General features: G+C 35.5%; 1 protein-coding gene across 3 annotated transcripts in view; it reads left to right on the forward strand.

Moving 5' to 3' along the window:
- Window positions 1-2: 2 nt before the first annotated feature.
- Window positions 3-24570, forward strand: part of LRP12 (LDL receptor related protein 12) — a gene marked incomplete at its 5' end in the record, with an annotated part of 70978 nt that continues 46410 nt past the window's right edge. For all 3 annotated transcript variants that reach the window (XM_081070203.1, XM_081070204.1, XM_081070205.1), the window contains one exon: window positions 3-81. In XM_081070203.1, coding sequence (XP_080926329.1) covers window positions 3-81 — 79 coding nt within the window. The remainder of the gene's footprint in view (window positions 82-24570) is intronic.

Below are 24570 nucleotides of genomic sequence, written 5' to 3' on the forward strand. Positions count from 1 at the left end.
TTATGGCCCGCCGCTGGAGCACAAAAGAGTCTCCGCGGTGGAGGTCTGCGTTGGTTTTGCTTTTTCTCGCCGAGGTGTACGGTAAGTGTCTGCGTCCCCGCGCCCCGCCGACCCAACAAAGCTGGGGCGACCCTGGGGACCGAGGCCTCCAGGACCGGGATTCCCCGGGAGAACCGGAGAGAGACCCTGGACGCTGGCGGGACAAAGACCCGGCAAGGGGTAGACGCGGCGGAGGGGGTGGCCCTGCACGGAGATGCTTTCGTCCGCTCACCCACCTCCAGCCCCTCGGGGTGTCGAAGAGGGTCTTGGGTGTCCCGGCCGGTGGGGGATCCCCGGTGGAGCAAGGGGGTGGCGGGCGGACTTCCCGACCTGGGCTCGAGGGCCCCTCGCACAAGCCACACACAAGAATGTATGACTGTGTGAGAAAGAAGGGGAAGTCGTCCCCGCCGCTGCCGGGACGGTCCTGCCAACCCCCGACCCTCTCTCGAGGTTAGGAAGTTCTCTCCCCAGTGAAATTCCCACTGCATCAGGCCTCCCCACCCCCATCCTCCCCACTCCTTGAAAAAGCAGCCCGCTGCTTTCTTCCCGTCTCTGCCGAGGCTCTGTTGATCCTGGGCGTGCAGGATCCTGTTCCTTCCCCAGGAGCAACACGCGGGAGAAGGCCAGAACATAGTTTCCAGCCCCACCTCAGTTTCTCCCTCTTAGGGCATACATGTCTGCCCTGACTTCCAGTTCATTTGTCATTTCATCCATCATTGTCCGCTGATGTTGTCACTGTTGCTTTATTCCAGTCTGTGGATTGCGTTATTTATATTCCTTTGAGGTTAAGAGAAGACTGAAGATTATTTGAGATAACTAAGCTTTTAATAAATACATTGGGGTCCGAACAAGAGCTAAGGAATTAATTGGAAAGGACATTCATTTTTTGAGAGACTTGAGTTCCACTTTTGACTTCACCGTTCTTAGTTTATCAATTAAACATATTGGTGGTGTTTCAGAGAACACAGTTAACCTTGACTTTTTGGAGTGGTGTTTTGATTTTTTTCAGAAGAAAATAATTAGAAATTACCATTCCGTGGTTAAATTTTACAGTGTAAAAAGTCTAAGTCGTTTGACACACTAATTCCACTAATGGTGGTGGTGATGGAGTTCAGTCAACATGTAATTCGTGAGCAAGTATTAACTCTTTTGAAAGCATTTATCTGTGGAATTAAATCTGACGGTAACTTTTAAAACCTGGAAAGTTACCCTTAAGAATTTAATGAACTTTAGTTGAAATTTAATGACAGCCAAGAACTAGTTTTTCAGTGTGGTTCAGAAGGTATTGCTCCCTGACCTGATTATTATTATTATTATTCTTGTTTGTTTGGCATTGAGAGTAGAGGTTTGGTCCACATTTAATATGGCACTTGCCAATGATGTGACCAGGAAATCCGGCCCCTGACTTCTGATTGTTAGTGGCATCAAGTGGCTGTGATCTTGTGGGTTTGGGTCTACAGCAGAGGTCAATAAGCTATTATGTTGTTTCTTCTCGCCTGAAGGTGTATATCCTTCTGCTCTAGGTTTGGTGTGATGGCTCAGGAGAGAGAAGAAAGTGAGAGGCATCTTTAATTTAGGGTGATGAAGAGTGTTCAGCTTTGTCTTCTATAATCAGAATTGATTTTTAGTGATGTCTGATCAGGATGGATGAATAAACAAGTTCTTTTGCTCTTCTCTCATTAAAACCTATGTCATTAGTGTTTGAACTAAAAGTCTTTTTGCCTCTAGAAATAAGAGGTTGTGAACCCCATAATTTGCCTTGGTGCATTCTTTTGTACCTGTACACGAACCGACTTCCTGGTAGGTGATTGTCAAAGATTTGTTTTGGGAATTTGCGTTTAGTGGGGAATTGTTAGTAGGCAAAGACTGAAACTTATTTTTCTAACAATGTGGGACCAAATTATAATAAAACTAGCAAGTGATTATGCCAAGGGTTGATGTCTCAAGCCACAGCAAAAAAAAAAGGAGGTGGTGAGCCAGGCAGAACCTTAAAATGTGTGCGCAGAGATTGAAGGAACCCTTCATTCCACAACTGGGGAAAATTTTCTTTATAGCTGCAGTTTTTGTTCTCTTCTGTCTCTGCAACCATGTGTATTTATATATAGGAAAAAAAAAGCTATAACAATAGTATGGAGGGGTGCTTCCATAACAACAGTGTGGTTTGTTTAACTTGAATAGGCATTAGCTGTGATGCTAGTGGATTCATCTCCCCAAATACCCATTACCCTGAGACTTTTAAAATAAATATTAGTTGTAATTTATGAAACTGTCCCTTATAGATCAAGTAGTGGTGTTTTTTGGTTGTGGTTTTTTTGTTGTTGTTGTTTTTTTTGAGTGGCTTCAAAAATAATTAGAAAGCTCTGTTAAAAAAAAAAAGAACAAGTGTTCAGAGTAACTCTTAACACACAATGAAGAAAAACAGGTTGATTGGCCGATAGTTAGGCAGTTCCAATACTAACTCTTCAGAGTGACTCTAATCCATTAACTGCAGTGTTAAATGGCTCCAAGTTGTGCCTTGAATTTTTGAAACATTTCATATATCTTTGTTTTAAAAAAACACCTTTGTTTTGATGATTATTCTCTACATCTAGCCATTTTAGTGGACTGTGACTTTCATATGTTACCATTTTAGTGGAATAACGTGACTATTACACTCCAAGTTACTTTTCTGAATACCAAAGCCTTATTTGAAACTCTAAACTGTGATACGGAATACAGTGTGTGTTTTCTAGAAGTAGTTGTTCAAGGACCTATAATTATCTTAAACTGCTGTTACCGTAAACTGCTTTGAATGTTCTTGAGAGTTAATAGAAAGTAAAGGTTGTTTTGGAAGTTTGAGGACTAATAACACTAGTGGGGGCAACTGAACGTTGCTGGGCATTGTTTTAGGTACTGTAAGAGGAGAAGGTGCTTCTTCACAATTCGCATAGGATGTCTGGCTTTTATAAATGAAGGTTTCCAAAACTGTCTCCTAGTCAATACAAGCTTTAGTCTGACTCATTTCTCAAGCCATAATTTAGTAATTGTAATAGCTCCATTGCTTTATCCTTTTCCTTCTGTTTGTCTCCCAGATCAGTGTTTTCTAATGTTTGTTTTTTACTTAAACCCACCCTTAAAGTACATGTTATATTACTCCCAATCTACAGAACAAAATAAAGTTTATGAAATAATACTTACTGTTACTACCTGTGATGCACTCTTAATTTTTCCCAGTCTTTTTATTTATCCTCCCTTATCTTACTCTGTCTTCGAAAGCTTGCTGGTTTGAGCTCATAAAATTATTTTTGGATCCACTAATAGATTACTATTCTTAGTTTGAAAAATACTGCCCTAGATGAAGTCTTAAAATGTAATTTAAAATGTTTGTTATAGTTGTATATCATTTTACAATAGCCTTGAATATTTGCAGATGGTTAGTTTTTGGTTAATTGCTTCCAGAGCATTTGGTAGCAGGGAGAACTCTTCCTGCCGTATACTGACTGACCTGTGATAAATTCTTCCTTAAACTGGTTTCCAGCTTTTTATAGTTAAATGTCTTTGCCATACACAGCATTATTCTAGATCTTATGGTAGCCTAAAATTCTTCTTATTCTTGCATTTTATATCTAATTGGTACGTCTTTTCCGATGAATTTTATGGAACATTCAGTAGCATTTTGTAAATTTTCAGTTTAAGGATAGACTAGAAATTCCAATTTTAGAAAGGTAGTAGAAATAACTAGAACATGAGAAAAAAATTAAACCAGATTCCAATTACTTCTAAAAAAGTCAAGCTTGATTACATAAAATATGTTGAGTAAAATTGAATTAATTGCTTAACATAAACTCTTCCTTGGGTTTAGAATCTAAATTACATCCATATCCTAGGGAGAATATGAAGGTAGGCAGCACATTCCACAAACTTGTAGATGGTTTTCATGTAGAAAGTATAAAATGACCCTTTTCAGAGTAATAACTATGTCCCAGGAAGAGTATGGAGGAGATTTGAATGATGTATGATAAATGATTTAGAAGGTTCCTAGAAAGTAAAATCTTTCAAGAAAACTTAAAAGTGATGTCAGGCTGAAAAGTGAACGGCAGTTAAAGAAAATGTTTAGAAAGGAAAGACTGAATTTTGTGGTTAGAAAATTTAAAGCTTATCGAAAAATTAAGGGAACAATGAGATCTTTTTGTGTTTTTGATCTGAGGTGTTTTTTTGTGATTGGGTTTTATGTTTTTTTTTCCTTTTATGAATGATATTACAATTTAAAGATTGAAAGGTAAAAAAGGGGGTAAACGCATTTAATGTAGATGAGATTTATATATATTTAGGCAAATAGAAAATGTTTTTATTTCAGAATTTTAGAATGAGTATTTAATCCTGTATTTGCAGCAAATTTTTATAGGTAAATGAAGGTTGTTCTAAACTTAGGAACTGAAGTTGAGTTAATGATCTCCAATTTCTAAGGTCACCTTTCCCTCCTATTTCTCCTCTTTTTCTCCTCACCCTCCCCCCATGGTTTTTGGGAGGGGTGAATAATAGATATACACTACTTCTGTTTTCTCAGGTAGAGGACTGGATCCTGCAAATATAATGCAGGATACCAATTTATCTGTTCAGATGCGTGTCATCAGTCTTTCAAAGTAGCTGCCAACAACAAATGTGTATAAAGATAGATCTATCTAGAGATCTATAGATATATATTTTTAATTTCAATACAAAATTAGCGTAGGGAATTCTCACTGTCTAAGCTATAATAGAAAGATGGAAAGGAAACCAACATTTATTAAGTTTATGTATAGCGTTAAGTTACAGATGCTGTGCTTGGTCTCTGTTCATTGCCAGTTAATCTTCATTTGGTCGCATTTAACAATCCTATATAAGGTATTTATCCCTTCTATATAGAAGAGAAAATTGAAGCTCAGAGAATTTGTGACTTATCTAAGATCAAACCACTAAGAAGTCGTAGAGCCAAGATTGCAATTTAATCCTTTCTGTCTCTTCACTCATTCATGTAGCAAATATTCGTTGATCATTTGCTTATGTCAGGCACTGTGTAAGGCACAGCTACCTGATGGACATAGTTTCTGCCCTCATAAGGCTTACAGTCTCGTGAATATGTTGTAATAAGCACTCTAACAGAAACAAACAAGGGGCAGAGATAGTAACAGGTACAGGGTAATTACTGGAAGGTTTATTTGTCAAGGAGACTTTTCTAAGATTGAAAGGATAGCTAACCATGTTATGATTGGGATAAGAGAGCCTTGTACATGGGAGCAATGTGTGAAAAGCCCAGAATCAGAGAGAGCTGATGTGGAAAAGCTGGTGTGTTGCAGCTAAATGAATAAAGTCAGTGTACCCCGAAAATAAGACCTAGCCAGACAATCAGCTCTAATGCATCTTTTGGAGCAAAAATTAAAATAAGACCCGGTATTATATCATATCATATATCATTTCATATCATATTAGATCCTGTCTTATGTTATAGTAAAATAATACTGGGTCTTACATTAATTTTTGCTCCAAAGACACATTAGAGCTGATTGTCCAGTTAGGTCTTATTTTCGGGGAAACACGATAGCTGGAGCACAGTGGTCATAGGGAGAGTGACAAGGTAAAGTAGGAATCTTAGGAAGGAACTCAGGGCTTTGAAAACTATCGCAAAGAGTTTGGGTTTATTTTAAATGTAATTATTAAATTAAATAGATTTAAGTGACACAGTGTGACTTATATTTTAAAAACCGTTGTCACTTTTACCACTGTGGGGGATTGTTGTGAAGTAGGGAAGAGTAGAGATGGAATGATTAGGTTTTGGCTGTAATCCAGGTGAGAGACAGGAGCTTGGACCAAGGTAGTGATAGTGGAGATAGATGAGTATGGATTGCCCTTTTGATAGGGAAGAAAGGGGTACTTCCTCTGTTGTCACAAGAGGGAAGGAGGAAAATACTGGTGCAAGTGTACTTAGATCTGTAGGTTTGGGGGTGGGAAGACGGAGATTTCTCAAAGTAATATGACGTGAGGTCCTCAGATGAGAGTGAAGAGAAAGGATGAGAGATTGAGAGTGATTTCTGTTTCCACAATTCAGTAGAACATGTCAGGTGTTTAGGAAGGTAAGTTTCCTTTATTTCATCTAGAAAAGAGAAGGCTAAGGACACTCAATGCAAGAAGGGATACTGTGAAGAGTAGTTGTGCAACACATGACAGGAAGGGTGAGGATTTAAGTTACAAGGTGAGAGGCAGTCTGTGGAGAACTCAGTTCTAAAGACTGTCATTTTTGTCAGTGAAGTAGGTATAGAACATAACTTTCTACAGTGTTTTAAGAGTGTTTCCGGCAGAAAGCAAAGGATGGGATAAAAAGTAGATTTTAAGGACTTTTTGCCCAAGTTCAATGCCTTATACTTCTAAGTGATCCATTAAAGATTGCTTTATGTCTTAGAAGAGTCAAGAATGCATTGGTAGATTAGAGAATTGTAGAAATTTTGTAAAAATAAAGTTGCCTTTTTTTCCTCCCTGGTTTGTGTTGTTTACTTTACAGAAAGTATAACTTTAGAATACTTCAAAATAAATTAAGCTGACAGAACAGTTTTCTAGTTTTCGCTTAAATATTTTTTATTAGTTTCAGGTGTACAAAACAATGCAATAGTTAAAGACATTTTACCCTTCACAAAATAAACCCCTCCCCCAATCTATTGCCCCTCTGACATCGTGTATATCTATTATAATTCTATTGATTCTATTCCCTATGCTATACTCCATCTCCCGTGACTATATATGTATTAAATTATAGTTGACATATAGTATTATTCAGCTTCAGATGTGCACTGCAGTGGTCAAGCATCTACACCATGCATGAAATGGTCTCCCTAATATTCGCTTAAATATTTGATAACTCACTGTCCTGCTTTGTTTGGTGAAGAAGTGCAATTGTTTTACACTCATGTTCTTACCATTGAGTGAGAGTAATTTGATACCTACCTTTAATGCACTTACATTTCAGTTTTTAGAGAAATGGGAAGTGGTGCTCATCTTTTAATATTGAGATTAAATGGAGCACTATAAGATGTTTAGTAGTTAGAATTTGCCTTTCAAATATAAGGAAAGGGTAAACACTTTATTATCTGATTTATTTTCATTGATTATTAAAGTATCTTTTAGGTTTTAAGTTAGTAAGTTGCAGAAAAGATGAATCTTTGTATCTGGTATATTCTGAAACAATTCAGTTTCTTGAAATAATAATTGCCTGTTCCAGGGATACTAAAATCTTTTACCAAGAGTTAGAATACAGAACTCCTTTATAAGAAAATGCCTTATTTAAATCCTCAGAATAACTCTGTAAGGTAGGTGTTATTATTAGAAGAAATTGAAGCTTGGAGAGCAGTGCTTTTGCCTAGGGTTCACATCTCTCTACTGCGGTTCTCTTAGTGTATAGGCCCATTATTTTTTGTCCACATTATTGTTACAGCCCCTACCTAGTCTTGACTCTAGTCTTGTCCTGATTTAGTTACATCACACATAGCAGTAGCCAGAGTGAGTGACTTTAAACCCAACAGTAGTCCCTGTTCTTAAAATACAAGCATAACTCACTAGGCCCTTCATGATCTACCTGGCTAGTTTTTACCTTTCTTGCCTCTTGTCACTGAAAGCATTTATCAGTAAACTTTCTGTATTCTGTTAAACTTCGGAAGGGTCTTGGGGATTCCCAGGAGTCTACTGACCATATTTTGAGAATAACTTGCTGCACGATAATGGAAAAAACCAAACTACTGGTATAGGTAACATGGATGAATTTCACATGTTGATCAAAAAAAGTCATTCACTAAATTATAGGTACTGTATATTTACAATCTAAGAAGTTAAAATGCAGGAGAATAGTTACCTATAGGAAGGGTAGTAATTGAGAGAGGTACTAGGGTAGCTTTTCAGCTGCTGGTTGTATTCTATTTCTAGTTTACACAGATACAGTTTTTTTGTTTGGTTGGTTTTATTTTGGTGATAACTCATGGAATTGTAATAAAGTGTTAAAACTTTTTTAAAAAAGATCAATGTTCAATAACATCCATAAAAGGTTTTCCGATAATTTAGATTCTCTCTAGTGTTTTGCTTTTAGTTTTTGTTCTATGATATTTTTCTTTGTGTTTGATAATTAAAAACATTTTTTAAAACTTTGTACTTTGGAAAATTTCAAACGTACTCAAAAGTTAAGAAACTAGTGTAATTCACCTGATAAACCCAACATCCAGCTCCAACAAATGATCGTTATATGACCAGTCTTGTTTTATCTAGACTTCCATTCCCTCTCTAAACACAAATGATTTTGAAGCAAATCCCAGACATCTAATCTGTTCATATTTCAGTATGTATCTCTAAAATGTGAGACCTTTAAAAAAAAACAAAAGCTTAAGCCAAATACCATTATTACACTTAAAAAATTAACAATTCCTAATTATCGTCGACTATCCAGCCATGTACATATTGCCCTGGTTGTCATATAAACATGAATTTTTAGAAATTGTTTGGATTAAGGTCCAAATAAGATGCATACACTGCAATTGTTGATATCTGTTAAGTCTTTAATAGTTTCATATCTCCTTTTTTTAATTTAAATTTTAAGTGTGATATTTGCTATAACTTTATGGTATTCTTAATCAGATTGGAAATATTTTTTATATTCCTATGTTAATAGGTTTTTGAGAATAGGTATTTAATTTTGTCACATAAGTTTTTTCATTTCCAAAAATGATCATAAGGTGTTTATGAGCAGCACCAGAGTTATGTGAGTGAAACATACCTCACATAATGCCAAATAGTACTGGTTGAATAAATTAATTCATTTATCCATGAGTAGAGTAAATTACATTCGTGTGATTGCTAATGTTGAACTATTTTTTGCATTTATGGAATAGGCTATAACAAGCTGGTAATGATATATTATCTTTTAATCTTCTGGAGTACATTTACTAATTTTTTTTTAGACTTTGTGTTCTTATTTATGAGATCAGTCTATAGCTTTCTCTCTCCCTCCACTCCTTTTCTTTCTCTCCCTGTCTTGTAAACTAACCTCCCCTCTCCACCTGCCTGATTTTCATAGCTGTTAATCCATTATTTCAGATACACTTATAACCTTTCTTTGTTGATTTGTGTGGTTAGGAACAGTATAGAAGATACTAGTGTGCCAGTTGTGATTGTTTTGCCTTTTAAGATTAAGAAAGAAGAGTGTTTGTGAACTGTACAAGTACTATGATAGGAAATCAAAAATGAACAGCTTTGTTGTGCTGGCAGGAGAAATGTTATTCTAGTGTGGTTAACCTTTGTTTCACTAAGGAAGATTATGGAGGTGAGCCTATAAGTAGATCCCTTCTTATGAATGTGCCTTATGACCAAATAAACTAATAGGATAACGTAATGGAGATGGATTGGTCCCATGAAAAATGGAGTCTGAAGGATTGATCTGGGGTGGGGGTAAAATGGAGATGCTAAAGGAACCCTGAGCTCAAGTCAAAGGGTAGGACTGTTGTACTCTATCAATTGGGTATTTCTAGTCTGCTGGGGATGACATTTTAAGGCCAAACTTATTTGCTTAAAAGGTAACAACCACAAGAGTTAACCACAATGTGGCCCGAGTACAACCTAAACCATGACCTACTTAGCAGTGTCCCTAACATGATTACCTGTACATAAGAGTATTTGCCCTGATACAAAGGGTGGGAGATGAAGGGGAACCCTACTATTGGTGCTACTGGCGTGGAGTCACTATTCAGGGTTTAGTTTCTAATGTCAATGAGTAAGGTTAATATAAATCTTTTAAAAATCCCTTAAATCATCTTCAAGTACAATATGCGTGTTTTGTATATTTAATGCTGAATAGCATAGTTTCGTTATGTGCAAACACCCAGTTTTCTCTCTAACATTGGTACAGAAATTTTTTTTAGCACCCGATAAAATGGTTGTATTTAGAGGCCGTATGAAAAATATGAGTGAGAATAGATAAAATTATGTAAGTTAAATCTGAATAGGATTCTGCTCCTATTTCTCTCCAGTGCATTACAAAAGGGACTCACTGTTTTGATTGATGTATGTGGGTGTGTGAGAATTCAAATTACAATACGTGATTTTTCCCTGCTTTTTATTTTATGTGTTATTTTACTTATTTGTTCTTTTATTCCCTGACATAAGTAGAGGGCTAGCTACAAAAAAGTATTAAAATAACTAAAGTTATGTTTCTTAAAGGTTTGTTAGAATTCTATCCTAAAACTATAAGGGAATGGTGCTTTGGGGGGAATAACTCTATATATCTTTTCAATTTCTACCTCTTTGAGCCAACTTTGCTAATATACTAAGTTATTTTTCCTAGAATATTGTCATTTATATCTGTATTTCCATATTTGCCTTAAGGTTATAAGAAATCTCTCAGACATATTTTCTACATCTGTGATTATATCACTATTGTCATTCCTAATACCTGTCTCTCTGTTGTTCTTTTCTTGAACACACTTATCACAGGTTTCTCTATTTTAGGTTTTCTCTAAGAAATCAGCCTTGGTTTTATGTTTACTGATTTCCTTCTTTTCTATTTTATTAACATTCTTTTAACTTAATTTTTTTGGGGGGGGGTATTTTGTTTTTCTAGTTTTTATGGTGGTTGATAGTTTTTTATTTTTTTAATTATCATACACTAAAACTGACTCTTTTCCTTTGGTATACAGTTCTGTGAATGTTAGCACATGTACAGATTTGTGTAGCTACCACCAAAATCAGATACATTACCTGAAAGAACTCCCTTCTGCTATTCCATTATAGTCACACCCTCTCCCCACCCATAATCCCTGATAAACACTCATCTATTTTTCATCACTAGTGTTTTGTCTTTTTGTGGATGTCATATAAATGGAATTTCACAATATGTAACATTTGGAGACTGACTTTTTGTACTCTGCCTAATGTCTTTGAAATCGTCCATGTTATTACATGGATCAATAGTTTATCATTGTTGATCATTATGGCCATTGTATGGACGTACAGCTGTTTGTCAGTTCACCTCAGTAAAGGGCCTTTGAGTTGTTTTCAGTTTGCGGCTGTTATAAAGCTACTATGAACATTAATTTGCAGGTTTATTTCCCTCTTCAATTCTGCAGATTGTGTTTTATACTCTTGACAGTGTCATTGGAAAGCAAGTTTTTAAATGGGTGAAATTCAGTTTGTCAATTTCTTCTTTTATGAATTGTGTTTTTGGTGTCATTTCTAAAAAGTTTTCACATAACCCCAGATCACAAAGTTGGTTTTCCTTAAGTTTTACTTTTATGTTATACAGTTAGATATCCATTTGAGGTTTTGTTTTGTTTTTTAATAAGATGTACAGTTTAGGAGGAAGCTCTAGTTTTGCATCTGAATAACCAGTTCCAACAGCATTTGTTGAAAAGACTATCCTTTCTCCACTGAGCTTCTTTTGCCCTTTGTCAAAAGAAACATCAGGTGGTCATATTTGCATGGATCTTTTTCTGTATTCTATTCTGTTGCATTGATCTGTATGTATTACTTTACCATTACCACACTGTCTTGATTACTGTAGCTTTGATACTAAACCTTAAATACGATAGTGTGATTCCTCCAACTTTATTCATTTTCCAAATTGTCTTAACTACTCTAATTCCTTTGTCTCTTCCATAAATTTTAGAATCAGCTTGTTTTATCTGCAAAATATCCTGCTCAGGTTTTGATAGGAGTTGTGTTAAATATACATCACTGTGTTGAGTTTTCTAATCCATGAATGCAAGATCTCTCTATTCATTTAGGTCTTTGATTTCTTTCATTAGTGTTTTGTTGTTTTCAGCATACAGATGTTGTATGTTTTGTTAGATTTACATGTATTTCATTTATACTTACATGTGTTTCATTTTGGGGGAGCTATTGAAAATGGTAGTTTTAAATTTTGGTTTCCAATTGTTCTTTTCTTATATATATGAAATGTGATTGACTTTTGTGTGTTGATCTTGTGTCTTGCAACCTAAATAAACCTCCTTATTAGTTCTAGGAGTATTCGTGTATGTTTTTCTGGAATTTTCTACTTAATTATTTCATCTGTGAATGTTGATAGGTTTAATTTTGTCTTTCCAAACTGTATGCCTTTTATGTCTTTTTCTTGCTTTATTGCATTGGCTAACACTTTTAGTATATATGCACTACAAGTGGTGAGAGTGCTTGTCTTGTTTCTCATCAAGCTAACGGTAGAAACTGTTTCTACTATTAAGTACATTAGCGTTTTAACTTTTTAAAAAGTGCATTAGTTTCTACTATTAAATACATTTGTAGATAGTCTTTATCAAGTTGAGGAGATTCCTCTCTATTGCTGGTGTGCTGAGAGTTTTTATCGTGAATGGATGTTGTATTTTGAAAAATGCTTTTCTGAATCTATATTATGTAATTTTTCTTTTTAGAATGTTAGTATAGTGAATTACACTGATTAATTTTTGAATGTTTAACGTTTTATTTTGGCAATAAACCACTGGTCATAGTGTGTTATTCTTCATTTTTTAAATAACAATTTTATACCACGAAGTTCAACCTTTTTAAGTGTACAGTTCAGTTGTTTTTAGTATATTCACACAGTCATGCAACCATCACCAGTATCTGTCTAATATCAGAATATTTTCATCAACCAAAAAGGAAACCCTGTACCTATTAACAACCACTATCCATTTTTCCTTTCCTCTAGCCCCTGGAAAACACTAATCAACTTTGTGTCATTAAGGACTTGCTTATTCTGCACATTTTATATAGATGGAATCATACAATATGTGATCTTTTGTGTCTGGCTTCTTTCACCTAACACAGTGTTTTCATGGTTCATGCATGTTGTAGCACATGCGAAGTGGTATCTCCTTGTGATTTTGATTTGCATTTCCCTAACAAATATTTGAGGGTTGAGCTCCTTTTCATGTGTTTATTGGCCATCTGTGTATGTGCTTTGGAGAAATGTCTAGTCACATTCTTTGCATTCATTTTTTAAGTGTTTCATTTTTTAAGTGTTTGGATTATTTATCCTTTGCTTGTTGACTTGTAAAAGTTCTTTACATATTGTGCATATTAACCCTTTATCAGATAGATATATGATTCACAAATATTTTTTCCCATTCTGTAGTTCGACTTTTCACTTTCTTAATGGTGTCCTTTGAAGCATAAGTGTTTTTTTTATTTGAGATAGTCTGTTTTACCTCTTATTTTCTTTTGTTGCATGTGTTTTAGTGTCATGTCTATAGAATCCATTTCCTAATTCAAGGTCATGAAAATTAATTCTTATGTTTTCTTCTGAGAGTTTTACAGTTTATGCGCTTATATTTAAGTCTAGTACATTTTAAGTTAATTGTTGCATACAGTATGAGGTAGGTGGTCAAAATTTCTTTTTTTTGCATGTGGGTAACCAGTTGTCTCATCACAGTTTGATGAAATGATTATTCTTTCCCTATTTCCCTATTGAATCATCCCAGCACTCTTGCTGAAAAGCAGTGGACTATAAATGTAAGGGATTATTTCTGTACTCTCAGTTCTGTATGCCTGTCTACAATCCATATGCTTATCTGCCTGTCCTACTGCCTGTGCCTTCATTACTGTAGCTTTGTAGTAAGTTTTGGAATCAGAAATGTGAACCCTCCATACTTGTTCCTTTGCTATTCTGGATTCCTTGAATTTCTGAATGAATTTTAGGATTTGTTTGTAAATTTCAGGAAAAAAGCAATTGGGATTTGTAGGTATTACATTGAGTCTGTAGATCAATTTGGGGAATATTGCTATCCTGCCAATTTTAGTCCTTCTGATCCGTCAGTATATGATGACTTTCCAGTTATATAGACCTTTTTTAATTTCTTTCAACAATGTTTTGTAGTTTCAGAGTATAAGTTTTCCATTTCTTTTGTTAAATTCTTGTGTGTGTGTGTGTGCTATTGTAAATGTAATTGTTTTCTTAATTTGATTTTTAGATTTTCATTGTTAGAGTATAGGAATACAATTTTTTTTACTGTTCTACAACCTTGCTGAGCCTGTATATTAGCTCTGAGTCTTTTTGCTTGTGTGGATTCCTTAGAATTTTAGAAAATTCTAAGATTATGTTACATCTGCAAACAGAGACGTTTTAATTCTTCCTTTCAGATACAGATACCTTTCATTATTTTTTTCTTGCCCCAATTGCTCTGGCTAGGACCTTCAAAACAGTTGAATAGAAGTGGCAAGGGTGAACAACTTTGCTTTTATGTATAATACCTTTAAAATATTTGTTAAAGTATGCTATTACTGTTGAAGCAGGGAGGATGGGAAGATGATACCTGAGGATCTACTATACTGTTCTATTTTGTGCATATTTGAAATTTTACATAGTAAAGCTAAAGAATGTATTAAAATACTTCCCAAAATTAATTACATTAAAATTTGTCCCCATTCTCAACGATTATTTGCTAAATGTTCTCTCCCTCCCTTTCTGTTTTCTTTGTCCTGTGTTATTTTTCTGGAAGTCTTTAATTAGATTGATTTTTTTTATTTTGCTAAAGTATATTTTTCAATTGTTTCTTCTCTCTCTACCTCTCTTTCCCTCTCTCAGTAAAAAGTATATATTGGTTGTATGTATTCTTAGTGGACACAGCTGAAAATGTTTCTTTAGCTTGCCTTCATAGTTAAATAATGGTTTGACTGGGTATAGAATTCCAGTTTCCAATATTTCTGTTCAGAATTCTGTGTATGTTACTTTATGTCATCTTGTAACTTTAGTTCTCATTTTGGTTCTCATATCTTTGTTCCTTTGGAAGTTTATAATAATTTTCTTTTCATCTTTGGAATTAATAGTTTTCACCAGTATGTGTTTATATCTATATCTTCAGATTTTATTGTTTGGTATTGGTGGGTATTTTATCTGAATATATCTAGATGTATATGCTAAAGACATTTTTCTAAAACACGTGTGTGTTTTAACTGTCTTTTATCCTGTATGTTCTCTACTTTTAGAGTGCCTATTAAGTGAATATTAGACATTTTAGCTTTATCATTTTAGTCTCTTTATTTTATATCCTGTGTTTTTATTCTAGAATTTAAATATTCTTCTGTTTGTTCTTCTAAGTTATAATTATCTCCTGGACGAATATAAAATATTTGTCTATTTACAAATAACTCTCCTTTTTTATAAAGACAGGTTTTTTTCCCCCAATTAGTTGTGGAATTGATTTGTGTCTTTCTCACCTTTCCTGTGAATTTTTACTCTTTACCTGCCCTTTCCATACTCTCACCCCCACCCGAGAGTAAGGTAAGAACTATAGTTTCTTTCCTCAGAAAATAATCTACATAAGACATTTTCAGATAATTTTGTATACGATAGCATATCATTCCAGAACCCCTTAGAGCTCATTTATGAGCTCTAATAATGCTGTTCTTAAACTACCTGGGTATCTCTTAGAAATGGTACTTGTTAGAAATGGTTAGAAATGGTAGAATCCTTGTTAGTATTGGGCACTACTCAGGCCCTTCCCCAAATACTGAATTAGAATCTCCATTTTAACAAGATCACCAGGTGATTTGTTTCATACTCAAATTTGAGAAGCACTGCTGTGGTCTTGTGGTATATGTGATCTATATTGATTGTCTCCCCTCCCCCCCTTTTCATAGCTGTCATATCTGGCATATCAACAGGAGCACTTTTTAAAAAATTGTACCTTGATCACCCAAATTGTTCATGGCTAATTAAAGTGTATATATTTTGAAATAGTCACAATACAATATTTTAATAGCAAGCTATGCTATATGAAGTAAGAGAGACAAGGAGGGACTGATTTTATAAACTCATTTTTGGAACAGTAGTAAACACATAGCAAGCACTATGTGCTAGGCAGTGTTCTAATCACTGTGTATATACAAAGTGATAAAACGGTGAATATTTAAATTTAAAAAATATATTACAGTAAAAGACACATTGCCATTAATCGCCCCTCAAAATACTCCCCCTCGCGCTGAACACACTTATTCCATCATTCTTGCCACTTTCTGAAGCAGTTCTGGAAGTCTTCTTCCGTGAGTGTCTTTAGTTATGCGGTCATGGTTGCCTCAATGTCCTAAATCGATTCAAAATATTTTCCTTTCATGGTCATTTTGACTTTGGGGAATAGCCAGAAGCTGCACGGTGCCAGGTCCTGCGAATAAGGTGGATAAGGACACACTATAATGTTTTTATTTGACAGAAATTGCAGTACCTGAAGTGATGTGTGACTCGGAGTGTTGTCATGATGGAGGATGAAACCGTTTGCCCATTTCTCAGGCCGTTTTCTATACACATCATTTCTTAAATGCTCTAATAAGCCCTTATAATATTCAGAGTTCACCGTAGTGTTCCTGGGTACTAACTCAGCTCACACAATTCCATCAAGTTCAAAAAACACAGTTAACATCACCTGGATGGCATTGGCAGCAGCATTCACTATATTTCTTGATCACACCTCCTATGTATTCTATACACACACTCCTTTTCTTGTCATAACAATCCTATCAGTCTAGATACTGTTATTATTATTTCCATTTTACAGATAAGGAACCTGAGACACAGAGAAGTTACGTATCTTAGCCAAGGCTATGTAATTAGTAAGCACAAGAGCTGGGATGTGGACCCAGAGCATGGCTCTAGAATCTGTGCTCTTAACCATAACACTGCACTGCTTCTTTGTAGTTTTACTTAATGAACTCCCTAAACTCAGTGTAGTTTATATGCAAACCAATTAATTCTTGATACATTTGCTCTTTTAAATTCAGTCCTAGAACTCAGCTGCTTGTTGTCATGCAGGGACTCAGCTCCTGCTCCCCGCATAAGAACGCAGGATGTGGTGAGGCCAAAAAGGGAACAAAGAGCCAGGGATAGGCGGTTTATACCACTATGTTCTCCATACAGGCTGGTCGAGACACAAAAGCAAACATCCACACCAGTACCCCAACGAGATGTCTTCCTGCACCCCAATCTCATTGGCGGCCAGGCGAGACACAGGAAGTAGGATCAACACCATCCACAATCCACTTGCTAGCCACAATCTGCCATCCTCTTCTCTACCAACCAAGCAACCCCGCTGGCTAGCTGCACTCTGCGCCTGGTAGCATAGCCATGGCCATTATATTAGTGGCTAATGGCTCATTGGTTACAGCTGATGGCCATCTGATCACAGCTGATGGCCATCTACTACCTGAGCCAGCACCTTTCCACGTGAGGCCGAGAGCCTGGAAACTGCTCTCTGGGACTCTGTCCCCACACCTGTGATACTGATGAGCCACAGATGCCAGATCATTAATGTTTCCTGAATTAATTTTAATTTGCTATTAATTGAGATTTCTAAATGGCAAGATGCAAGAAGGGTCTCTGGTCCCGCTCTTGGTAGGTGGACATGGAATATGGTGAGGTCGAAAAGGAACACCAACAGAGCCATAGATAGGGGAGTCATACCACTATATTCTCGCTGGCGGCTGGGTTGGAGACACAGGGAGCAGGAGCCATACGATCTGCAATCCGCCGTCCACTTCTCTGCCAACACCCTTGCCACCATAGCCACGACAGTTATATTAGTAGCTAATGGCTAACCGGTTACAGCTGATGGCCAACGAGTTACAGCTGATGACCATCTGATTACAGCTGATGGCCATCTAATAACCTAGCTAGTGCCTTTCCACGTGAGGCTGAGAGTCTGGAAACTGCTCTCTGAGACTCCGTCTCTACAGCTGGATTATTGGATTTTGTGCTACCTACCCTCAAGTTTTGTTGTGAGATTATTAAATAACTTATGCAAATATTTTCTACATAAAATGTTAATTTTCTTCTTCTGTAGATGGACAAAAGATAATTATAGAAACAATAATTGGATGGCTACCCAAATTAGAAATAAAAATTAACAGAAATGCAAATAAATACCACATGCTAATTTAGTAAATATGTAAAAATCAAACTGTTCTATTAAGTGTTTAATATGTTCAAAATGTTCAATAAAGACATAAAAATAAAACTGTTTAGGGTGTAATGAAATGAGCATTCATACTTGACTAGTAGAAATGGTCATCTTTGGCTGGTGGGTTTATTGATATTACTTGACATACGTCTTGGGCATTTTTCGCTATCACTTTTTCTTCATAAACTATTTCTATAGTGTTGAACATTAGATTGTTTATAGTTTTGTTCACATTTATAAATATTGCAGTTAACATGCTTTTATTTTTAATTGTTTATTATTTTCCTTATGATTGAGTAAAAATGTAGACTTATTGGGTCAAAGGTTAGACTATTTTCAAAGCTCTTAATAAAAATAAAAATAACACTTGATTTTTATTAAGTGCTTACCATATGTCAGTCATTGCTTTTAATGTTTTATATATAAATATATAAATTTAATAAATTTATATAAATTATATACATTATACATATAAATTTTTATATAAATGAGTTTAATCTTTATATTAAACTATGAGATATGTCCTATTTTAACTTCATGTTAAAGCTATAGAGGAATTAAATAATTTCTTATGGTCACTCAATTAGAGACAGGGTTTGTTTTCTAGAAAGAAGATACTACTTTAAGCTTCTGCCCATGGAATCTAAGATTATATATCTTTTTATACCTTTATCAGTGAAATGTTAACAATCCTGATTGAAAGGATCTCAGGGTCGTGGATGAATGGCTACATCCAGTCTTGGGTGGAAAATACAAAAGATAAGCCTGGGACATTCTATTGCATCAGAAAGCAAGGAAACTCTTAAAGACAAGTGGTTTAAGCCAAGAAGGACACAGACGCCAATATAAAGGGTTCCCATTGGCCAAAAGGAGGGAGCTTAGGTGTCAGAACATTGAAGACAGTTGGTTGAAATTCACTGAATATAGAAATCTCCTTGGTTCATAACAACAGACTTACAGTAAAAAATATGCCACCACCACCAGTTGCTGGATACCAGTGGTGAAAAATGGGGCACTAACTTTATACTCTGTAAATAAGCAATTATAAGGAAAGAATTAAGCATTTATCTTCTCTTTTTCTGTATGAATTGTGTTTCAGGGTAAGCAAGTAATATTGGTTGAGAGAAAGTTCTTTGTAGAATTTCACTTAATGAAAGTATAAAGCATTGCAGGATTAGAAAATAGTTTTTCCGTGATGAAATAATTTATTCAGGCCATGATCCTTAGTTCCGTCTAATGAAACTATTAGACAAATGGTCACATGGGCACTTTACAGTGGAAGGTTTAGGCTGCTCTACTTGGACCTATTGATTAACCTCAGTCTTAACGAGAAGTAGGGCAAGCAGAAAACATGTGCCTCCTGCGAGACATATAAAACATACAGCACGGGCTCTGAAGTATTCCAGCCAAAAATGTTAAACCTGTGTCAAATCAAGCTTCTAGAACAGGGCTTGGCAAACTGTTGCTCTTGAGCGAAATCCAGCCTCCTTCCCGTTTTGGGTTTTTTTTTTTATTCTGTGTTTTATTGAAACAGCTACTCGGATGCATTTAAGTATTGTTTGTGATTGCTTTCATGCAATAGTGGCAGAGTTGAGTGGTTGCAGCAGAGACCATATGGCCCACAAAGCCTAAAATATTTACTGTCTGGCCTTTTTACAGAAAAAGTTTTATGACCCTTGAGCTGGATGAACACAGTTCAGTGACACCTAACGGAAGTGATACCACAGAACATGGGCCTTTTACAGGATAACTGAGCTGGTTTCTGTAACAAGTCAGCAGTAAGGGAAACCAGGTACTATTCTAGGTTAAAAGAGACTTAAAAACAGGAACCAAAAGAAACATTGAGAGTCACTTTGGATCCTGCTTCAAATAAGGTAGCTATAGAAAGACATTTATGGGACACCCAAGAAAATCTGACTATGGCCTGGCTATATTAAATGATATCAAGAATTATTATTAATTTTTTTAGAAAAGCAGTAGCATTGTACTTAGTTAAGAGAATGTTTGTCACTATTTCTCTTATGCACTTGGGGAAACATACCTATATAGTAGGGATATGTTACATTAGGTAATTTTTTTAGTTATGTGAAAAAGCACCATCCTCAACTTCATGTATTATATTTTAATAGCAAAATATCAAGTTGACAGGATAAACTGCAAGATACTATTTTAACATTCTGTGAAAGAGCAGGAAAGTTATGAGATGAGCTTCAGTAGAGGTAAGTGAAAAGCTAGCCATTTGCTTGGAGAAAAAAAGAATTCTTTAGATATATTTATTAAATTGGTGGGCTGTAAGCTGTTAAGAACCCAGGAGTTATTGAACATCAAAAGTGGTAAAAAGCAGCATGCCTTTGGCTTGGTGTCTCCCCCCCTTTCCCAACCAGTTGCTAAAGCTTAAACATAGTTGGGTCCCTTTCAATCTAAAGACTGAAGCTGCTCAAGAGATTTGATTAGTCTGCCAAATGTTTTACAGCTTGAAGGACTCGTTGGATCTGAAATCTCTCTTTCCTCTATGGTTTTCTCACTTCATTCTCTAATGAAGGCATGCTTATCTTCTTCTTTATATTTTTCCATCCTTTTCCTTTTTCTTACCCTCCAAGCAAACGGTAATAGGAAACAAATTGTTAATTATAGAAAGGGTGTTTTATGCTTAAATTAATTATAAAGTCTGGAAATTTTGGCTCATTAAATGAACAAACATTTACCGAGATCTCTATCAGAAACTGGGAGATTGTTGCTGGGAAATAGGAAGGCAGGAAGAGAGAGTGAAAAAGAAAAAGGGAGAAAGGGAGAAGGAGAGAACAAAGAAAGAAGAGGGAAAGACTTTCTTTGCTCTTGAACACACTCAAACTTTGGTGTGGAAGATGGGCAGTTAAATAAATAAATAACTCAAAACAGGATGATAAGGACTGTGGTAGTAATATGCTCATAACTCAGTAGTAATTTGATGTGGGAACACTAAGGAGGACTCCTAATTCATCCTGAGATGGATGGAGATCTATTTCCTGAGCGGAGGAGTTATGCCAGTGAGTAATGGCAATGCACTGGACTGTTCCAGGCAGAGAGAACGTGTTCAAAACCTGAGGCAAGTTCAGGAGCAAATGATATGTAAGGAAACTCCATATGTGAGTGTAGGTCTTTCAAAAAGTTTAACTGAAAAAGGAAAGACCAAGATAGAAAAGCAGAAACATGGAGGTATGATGGCAAGAAGTTTTCTTTTATGGGCGAGAAAGACCTGAATATATCAAGAGGAGACAAGGAACCAGAAGAGGAAGGTCTGGAGGGGAAGGAGAGAGGGGCTAATGAATGACTCCAGGATTCAGAGAGATGTTAATTTTAGACTTACTGTGTGTCCTTGGCTCCCATGGTAGAATCTTTGATAAACTTGAGAACAGTCTTCACTATCAAGTAAATAATTACTCCTCATAATTTCCTGTTCTCTGATCATAGATATTACTAGAAGTAGAAACAAACTACTTACTGTCTCTTTTTTCATAAATGATAAAGTAGGAAAAAGACAACAGTAAATATGTGATGTGAAAAAAGAAACAGGGTTAATGTCAAGAAAAACTTAAATCTACAAATGGTATTGACTATGACTTTAATAATCTAGTAATTTTAATATTGTTAAAAGTATGCTTTAAAATTTAAACGGTGACTGATTGTTAAATTCTGCTTTCTTTCTAATTTTATCTCTAAAAGGCTATTTTCCGCAGTCTAATGCGTTAAGGATCATTTATCTTTGTTGTTACTACAAAAGCCAACACTTTCTGTTTACATTAGTTTGTACGTAAACATCGTAGTCTTAGTGATGTCAGCAAGAATAGGAAATTGGTAGCCACACGATAGTCTTCTCTATATCAAATCTCATGTATAAAAACACTTTTTAAGGTGACCTGTTGCTATGGAAGAGGATAATGAATGTGCTTTCGTATTTAAATTAAATGATAGTACTTAACACCATTTTGTCAATAATATTAAGAAAAAAACACCACTTGTCATCATTTTTATTTATAATCTTATAAAGAAAAACTTCAGATTATGTGGCTATAGAATTTTACGTTGTGTTAATTTTTTAGAGTAGAGTTTAGTACATAATATTCAATTCACGCGTTAACTTACAAAATTGTGTATACTTTAGTAAGTCAAACATTATAGAAATGTATCAAGAACAAAAGCTAATCATTTCTGTCCCTTCTTCTTCCTATCTTAGGGATGGGGAAAAGGGGTAGGACTAGTACAATGTTAATAGTTGTCTTTCATACATTTTTCTACATCTGTAACTTGGACTCACAAAATACACCAGAGGTCGCAAATTCAAATGCTGACAAAGACCATGTAGGTAACACAAATGAAGAGAGCCTGGTTGGTGTCAGTGTCGGAATGACTGTAAAAGATAATGGGGTTTAAAACGCATACCTCTCCTAAAAGAGATCAGCTCAGAATATTTGCATATATGCATACTATAGACAGACAATATTTTTTTTTTTTAAGGGAAGCCAAGAAAGTCAGTATTTCTAGGTGAAGCTCTCAGTTTTTAATGTTGGAGTTACATAGGTCTAGATTTGAGCCCATCCCTTCCACTTACTAGTTAACGAGTTTTGGGTCATTGGTTTACTTAACCTGAGTCTCCTCATCCATACCTTAGGCATAAGAGTATTCTTATGACTTTAGGAGGATGATTAAAAAGTACATCATGAGTTCAGTACAATGTGTAATGATTATAAATGTTGACTGTGTGATCAGTAGTTGTCTGGCTTTAGGAGTGTGGGATGGGGATTGACTACAGAGGGACCCAGAGAGTTGTTTGGGTGATAGAAATGTGTGTCTTGATTGTAATGGTGATCCCAGAGCTGTATGCATTTGTTAGAACTCATCAAACTTTATGCTTGGAATTGATGACTTTTTTGCATGTAAATTATATCACAAAGTGCTGATTTTTGAAAAATAACTGCCTTTCCCTTCTCTCTGTAGTTCATTTTCATCAGCTATTAAAACAGAGTTGATATCAAAGATATCCAGTATTTTTATCGCCAGATTTCTCCTATCCGTTCCCAACCCGGATCACGGGCCCTCACACTGTGAAAGATTTTGCCTGTTGGGAAACAAGAAAAGCATAAAGAAAAACTACCTTTATTTGTCTGTTACACTTTTCTCCTTTACTATGCTGACCATATACAGTGGTACCTTGGTTTTCGAACATCTCCGTTGACGAACATTTCGGTTTACAAACACCGTAAACCCGGAAGTAAATGCTTCGGTTTTCAAACACGCCTCGAATGTCGAACATGTCACCCGGCTTCCGCTGAGTGCAAGATCCTGAGTCCTAGATGTCGGCTGTTTCGAACGTTTCAGAACTTGAACTGTCTTCTGGAACAGATTACGTTCAAAAACCGAGGCACCACTGTACATCTGTTTGGGTACTCTGCCTGATACATCATTTTAGTAAAGCAGGCCACTGGTCACTTTCCAGAAATGTTATAACGTAATCTACAACCTGATTACCTACTGTTCAGTAATAAGCTATGAAGTTTAAGATACATGAAGAAGAAAATTTGCTTAGTGTTTCCGTAAATGAGAATAAAATATATGAGTAACAGCAAATCCGTGTGTGTGTACTTGTGTATATTTGGGTGTATATTTTATTTCAAACGTAAAATCTCATAACAATACTACAGGAAGCCAAAACATGTAAAAACACCAAACGTTCTTAAATGTCTATTAAGAATGTGGTTTGAAAATTAGAATGTATATTTCCAAAAAAGTAATGTTATAAATGATCGTTACTATTATTTTAAATGGCAGGTAGTTCAGGCCAGTTCATAAAAGTCTATTAAATCCATAATGAATGGCTGCAATTAAAAAGCTGTAGAATAATACTTTTAGAATACCAGTAATTAAATAAAGCAGGAAAATAAACTCTATTTCCCAGGGGTTTCTTAACCTTTCTTTACACAAAACATTTCATTATAGGTATTTGTTAGACACTAGTGCATCTCTTCAAAAGAATATACTGAATTTTTCATACATTTTCAAAGGATTCACAAGTATTAGGTTGGTGCAAAAGTAATTGCGGTTTTTACAGTTTTTATTTCATTTATTTTTTTTTAACCTTTTAAACCACAGTCACTTTTGCACCAACCTAATATCTTGGTCCAGCTGTGTGTTAGTTTGCTAGGGCTGCCATAACAAAATACCGCAGTCTGGCTTAAACAACGCCAATTTATTTTCTCACAGTTCTGGATGTTAGAAGTCTCAAGATCAAGGTGCCTTCGAGGTTGGTTTCTAATGAGTTTCTCTTCCTGGCTTGTAGTGTCTTGGCTGGTCCTCATGTGACCTCTGCACAGGTGGAAAGAGAGATCTCTGCTATCTCTTAAGAAAAGCAGTCTTATCAGATTAGATTCCCTCCCTTATGATTTTCTTTAATCTTAATTACCCCTTAAAGGCCCTATCTCCAAATATATATATGAATTTTAAAAGAGGGGTGGGAGAGATTAGGCACAGAGTTTAAGACCAATAGATTCAAAATTAATTTAGAAAAAAAAATATTAAAATGTCTTCACAACATTAAGAATCTGGAAAGAGAATCCAAAGAGGTTAAGAT

Source organism: Rhinolophus hipposideros (genome assembly GCF_964194185.1).
Source record: "Rhinolophus hipposideros genome assembly, chromosome: 13".
Lineage (NCBI taxonomy): Eukaryota > Metazoa > Chordata > Mammalia > Chiroptera > Rhinolophidae > Rhinolophus > Rhinolophus hipposideros.